This window comes from Tachysurus fulvidraco, chromosome 3, assembly GCF_022655615.1.
Source record: "Tachysurus fulvidraco isolate hzauxx_2018 chromosome 3, HZAU_PFXX_2.0, whole genome shotgun sequence".
NCBI classification, from domain to species: domain Eukaryota; kingdom Metazoa; phylum Chordata; class Actinopteri; order Siluriformes; family Bagridae; genus Tachysurus; species Tachysurus fulvidraco.
In genome coordinates this window covers 16,305,744-16,311,648 of record NC_062520.1, presented here as the reverse complement: position 1 = coordinate 16,311,648, position 5,905 = coordinate 16,305,744, and the positions used below count along the sequence as shown (strand labels likewise).

General features: G+C 37.4%; 1 protein-coding gene across 2 annotated transcripts; it reads right to left on the bottom strand.

Moving 5' to 3' along the window:
* Window positions 1-3,308: 3,308 nt before the first annotated feature.
* On the bottom strand, window positions 3,309-5,155 carry med18 (mediator of RNA polymerase II transcription, subunit 18 homolog (yeast)). Of its 2 annotated transcripts, XM_027148793.2 has the most exons (3): window positions 5,028-5,155; window positions 4,532-4,903; window positions 3,309-4,077 (listed from the first exon to the last, which is right to left on the bottom strand). In XM_027148793.2, exons 2-3 carry the CDS (start codon window positions 4,602-4,604, stop codon window positions 3,524-3,526), a joined length of 627 nt encoding a protein of 208 aa, XP_027004594.1. In that variant the 5' UTR covers window positions 4,605-4,903; window positions 5,028-5,155; the 3' UTR covers window positions 3,309-3,523. The 2 variants fall into 2 exon arrangements, with proteins under 2 accessions (XP_027004594.1, XP_027004593.1); XM_027148792.2 differs by having other exon boundaries at window positions 4,532-5,120.
* Between the last annotated feature and the right edge of the window lie 750 nt (window positions 5,156-5,905).

Sequence of the window (5,905 nt, the reverse complement as noted above, 5' to 3'; positions counted from 1 at the left end):
AATCTGTGTAATCACACGAAGAGCATGATGCCCTGAGTGTCTCCACTGAGACTACTCAAAGGGTTCCTCTCAAAATGCTTGCAATCGTATGGAACAGAGCACACATCATGCTAATAAATCACATTACTACAGTATGTACAGTTGTATGCCTACACATTAAAAAAAGTACGAAACTGTCCCTTTTTGTCCCTGGATTACTATCTATAAACGAACAGCTTTCCTAACTTTAATATGTTTAGAAGGGAACATACATGAAATTCTTTAAGATAACTGACATACAGTAATGTGGACCCTTGAAGGCCTGACTCCATTGATAAGGAAAGATACACTTTGGTACTCTTTTCTGATATTGTTTAGAGGAAATTACACCAGCACAGACATTACTATAAGTGGATATCCAGTAGGGTCTGAGAGCCTATGCTTGATAACCATCAGCCAAATTACAAAACAGCAATTTTATTTGAGCTATCTGGAAAAGCAGAGAAATGAAGCAGCAGTAGAGTTCATTCGGCACTCTGGATGTTGCTCTAATAAGACCTTGGTCTGCTCGTTCACCTGTCTGAATAGAAGCTAGCGAATTTACCACCATGCAGGATATTTCACCTGGATATTGTCTATAGTTTGTTGATAAACAGATTTAAAGTGCGATTATCTTGGTTGAGTTATGCCGAGTCTGATCTGATATATGGAGTGTCAAGGTAAAGTATGAATATTTCCAGTCTAGATTTTCAGACTTTAAGAAAATATGTGTGTATATAAAGGCCAATGACCACTGAAACAAGACTCTTAAAAAGCACTATTCACTATAGTCAATTTACTAACAGTCAAATATCGTATAGTGATACTGTATAGTGAATATTGACTCCAAACACCACTGCTGTAAGATGCTTTTTGCACTGCTATTTAGCGTGACCTCAATTTTTTTCACAGCACTGTATTTAAATTCACATCTTACTTTTCAAATGCACATCTTAAAATATAGCTCATACAGGTATTTGATCTAAGCAAATGTGCTTAGATGCCCAATGAAGCCCAATGTAACAACTTTAAATAAGTTTTCCATTTACTATACACACAAAGATTAGCCATAAGATCCATCATAAATAATTTTACAAACTACATTTGTGTGATCATGTCCTTGTGTCAGTTTTGGTGTCAGAATAATACCAAGATATCTTTTGGTTTATTATTGGCATACATAAGCATTTGTTTAATATTTGGTGAAGTCCCAGCCCCAAAATATTCATTAATGTATGGAAATGATATGCAAAGAAATATATGATTAAAAAAACTACATGCAAAATTTCACCTTATTCTATAGCATACATATTTCATATTTATTTTTTCTCGTTGATATTTCATTTTAAGGTGTTATGGTGGTGTGTTTCCTTGAGATATAATAAAGCTATATAATAAATCTGTCTGTCTTTTGAGGACATACTTTGAGGATATTCCACAAGTGACAAACGTTACCACTTCCTTAGAGGCAAAGCCACAAATCACACCCATACACATGGATGAATTCTTACTCATCCCCACCCAACACACCTATGATTTGGACACAGTCTGTTACACAATACACCCACTGAATCTTCAATGTGTGCTGCCATTTACTTTGGAAATTACAATTGTGTTATTGCACATGCTAAACATAGAACAGGTATGAGGTGTTCCGATGAGTCATATGCAACCTGAATTCATCACTCTCTTGGGTTTCAGGTACAAAGAATTTAGCACAACACAATCAACAATTCACATCTAAAAACCTGTCATACAAAAGAATCTTTAGTTGGTGCTGATTAAAAAAACATTTTACGACATTGTGTAATGAGATATGCAGAGCAATTATTGGACCCAGACCCAGTCAAGACATAAGATATCAACAGAGATCAATAATGTGCAATAATCCACTTAATTTAACCTGTTTTTTCTATTATCAATAAATAATTGCATGAAAGCCTAATTCAAAAGAAGTAGTGCACTCTTTGTGGAAGCTACAGTACATGGCTTCAAATGTGAGCATCACATAATCACCAGGAACTGGCTTGAGTACTGATACCAGAACAGTGTTGCACTAAGCAGATTACTAAACCACTGATATCATATAAAAGTCTAGCAAAGCTAGACTTCATTTTACAGTTCTCACATCTAGTTAACATTTCTCTGAGAAACAGGTAAATAAATCTGCCTACAGCATGTACAGTACAATGTGAGATTAAGTTCTTATGTATACTAACTTTGAGTGGACCTGAAACACTCAACCAATCATGCATTGACTACTCCCAAATTTCACAAAAAGTTCAGAGATTAGAATTATGCCAGGGGGAGGTTCGATTAAGACAGTGCAACAAATCTGAAAATAATTGGCTGATGTGTTTAAAAAAAATTAAAAATAAAAAAATAAATTGTTTAACTAATGGGATACACTCGATAAAGCTTCCAAGGGAGGTAGAAATTTGGAATGATACTATTTTCCTATATGCAGTACAATGGAAATATGCTTCATAGGGACTACTGATAATCTAAGAAATGTGATTTAAAGCTGAATGCATTTAAGTTCATTAATTTGCATGAAGCAGACATTAGATCTGACCAATTAGAAGCTGACCAATTGCAATTTATGAGAATGTACTAAATTCTAGTAACAATCAGGTAAATCATAAAGAATGGTACTGAATAGTTTCTGAATTAAAAATGTCACTCATGACTATAAGGCAGTATGAAACTGAGACTAAGAAGGCAGTGCAGGGCCAATGGGATTCTGCAATACCATACATTCTACATACCCAATCTACCTCTTTATGATAGGAAGCCAACATCAATTCGATTCATCTGAAACAAACATGAACACTCCAGTAATTTCTCTCTCCATTCAAATGAGTGTATGTACTAAAACAGAAATTAATGGTAAATTCTCTCATACATTTTAAATAGTGGGATCCCAGTTGGAGCACCGGAAGAGTAATGGCCTCATCTCTAGCTGCCATCTCTGGTGTCAGCTCTCATGAGTTAATAGTGGAGATGAGAGTAGATAAGGGGGGAAAAAATATCTGCACTTTTCTGACAGGGAAGAAAGGAGAGCTTTCACAGGTCCATGTATCATTAAGCAATTGAGAAAGCTAATTAGAGATACTGGTGGTGGGGGTGCAGATCTCACTCCTAATTATTGCCATAGCAACTGCATCTCTCACTTGTGAGGTATAAAAGAAAAATGCCACTCAGTGAGGAACCAGTAAAAGCATCAAACAGGGAAGGAGAGCCATCTAGTGCAAAAACAGTGTAAAAACCAAACAGAAAATTGACATCTGTAACATGAAACATTTTTTTTTATTCTGAAAATAACATTTACACTCTCTTGCTGTCAATCTACTGGCAATGCTAAATTGCACACTGATACAAAAGACTGCATAGCTTTCATCAATAGAAAGCAATCTTTTACAAGATATGATATTTTGGATAGGTCAGTTTCTTCCAAATAACTCAAAGCTGCCACTTCAAGTTGAGTCAGAATGGCTTCTGGCACCTACATCAGCCTTTTGGGATCAATTTTCTCCAATTGGACCAGTGGCTTAAGCTGTTCTGCGAAGCTACGCATGTCCTCAGATACATTGTCCTGTCCAGCTGGTGCTAATACACTAAGTTCCACTAGATAGGACAGAGAGAGTGGTTCAGTGTTGTCTGTGTTGCCTGGTACAAGCACTCGAGACAGTTTGCTCACAACCACCTTGAGGACCCCTTTGCGGAAAATGTGCCCTTTAGCAACAAACTCGTGATCCATTCGGAAGCCCATCTCATTGAGGAAGTCAGGCAAACTATGGGAGGCTGCAACATCCACACAGTTCCGTACCAAGGCATGGCGACTCTTGTCACCCACCTCAGGCTGTCCAAGGTAACGCAGATGCCAGGGAGCAGTAGGGTGAGCAAGTGACCTTCGGGCTCGCAGGATGAATGGATTTCCCTGCTGACCTTTCAGAAGGTAGACAAGTTCATGATCTGCAAAACTTTCTGGCTCAATATTATCACATAAACCTCTAAGCCGATGGAGTAGACTGTCCAAGGACTGGTCCAGTACACTGCCTGTAAAGAAAAGGAAAAAAAGTATTGCATAGGACACACCAAATCTTTACCATTCCCGCCTCCACCATTTGTTGTGGCTATAGGTTTCTTTATCTCAACTTATAAACTAATAGCTTTTTTTGTGATCCTCATTCAAAAAACTTTAACATTATACTCCAAAACCAATCATACTGCTGGTCCGTGTAGCTCGCATGGCCATGTGCTACCGAGAACATTTATTATTTACAACATGTCTCCATATTTACAAATTTTCGAGCACGCGGATCTTGTTTTGGTGTATTTTGCTTGATATATCCTCATTATCTCCTCACATCAGACAGCCAACAATGCGGAGTGGATCTGATATCGTTGTTTAGAAAGTCGACACACTGCTGCACTCTGGCGCTTAAGTGCATAAAGACAGTTTGACAAAATCAGTTTAGTTTCATAAAGCAAGAACAAATGTTTAACTTACCTTGTAATAGGTACTCCATCATGTTAAGTGTTCCGCCTGTAACTGGCATGACAGTGACCGGTGGAGCTTCCATCTCTCAAACTCACTCCACGTACAAAAACAAACAGCACTGAAGATGTCAGAGGTCCGATTTAGAAGCTAACCAGCTAGCCACTTACGTTCAAATTACAAACAGCAAAACAATACTTATTTATTAGCCTTAGAGACCAAGCAAAGGAACGGTTATTTATTATATTCTAGTTATCTCATCCGGAAGAGTCATATATCAACACCACAGTGCGCAGTCCAGAAGCGCAGCCCTAGTACAGGAGTTACGACGCTCTGATCGGTCAAGAGCTCAAATACAGACCGAGGATGAGAAGGCCGCGTCGCCTGTGGAGCAGTGAGACAAATCAGCGATAATTACCAACCACTACGGAGGACTTTTACAAAACTATTTCCTGCAAATGCATTAATAAGTGAAGGCATTTGTGACTAAAACTCGCTCTACACTCACCTGGGTAAATTAATCCAGATATATTTATAACTACCTCACATTAATTTTAGCGGCCTTTATCCTGCGCATGCTCCGTTATCATTGACCCGGGTTGCCAGATTCCGCCGGAAATGTTAAAAAAAAAAAACGTGTTTTTGTTTTTCCCAACACATGTATATATTTGTTTAAAGTATAGTTTTCTAGTAACAAAGATACGATATAATACCAACATCGTGAGAAATTATGAATGAATAGACTTTTCAAGGATATCTTGATGATCGATATCGTGGTGATTGTAAAATATTCGAATCTTGGATTGTAAATATTCATTCATTCATTTTCTACCGCTTATCCGAACTTCTCGGGTCAGGCGTCATGGAATGTAAATATATAACAAAATTTACAGCATTTTTAAAGGGTCCTGAGGTTTATTACTCCACTGTTTATTACACTATAGACACTCTCAGTGAGTGATGTTCAAGTAATAGACTGAACTGAAAATGTCAGATACTTCATTCATATACTGCATACATAGTTCTGACACATGATTGGTTATGGAGAGAAGGAGGATCTTGGTAATTTTGATTTTTTTATTTTAAAAAATTATTGGTAAATGATCACATCAATCTGAAAAAAGGTGGAGTAAAAGCAGGATTACTTAATGTCTTTAATTTTACAGCAACTCTTATTTTGAGGGTTAAGGGCCTTGCTCGGGGGCCCTGCAGTGGCAACGGGATTCAAACCCGTGACCTTCCAACCAGTAGTTGAACATCTTAACCACTGAGCTACCACATCCCTTTAGGTTCATTCTAAAATTGACACAAACAGGTTTATTATTTTCAGCTGGGAAATGAGATTAAAACTTTTTAGATGTGTAAAAGGAAAACATAGCATTGCAT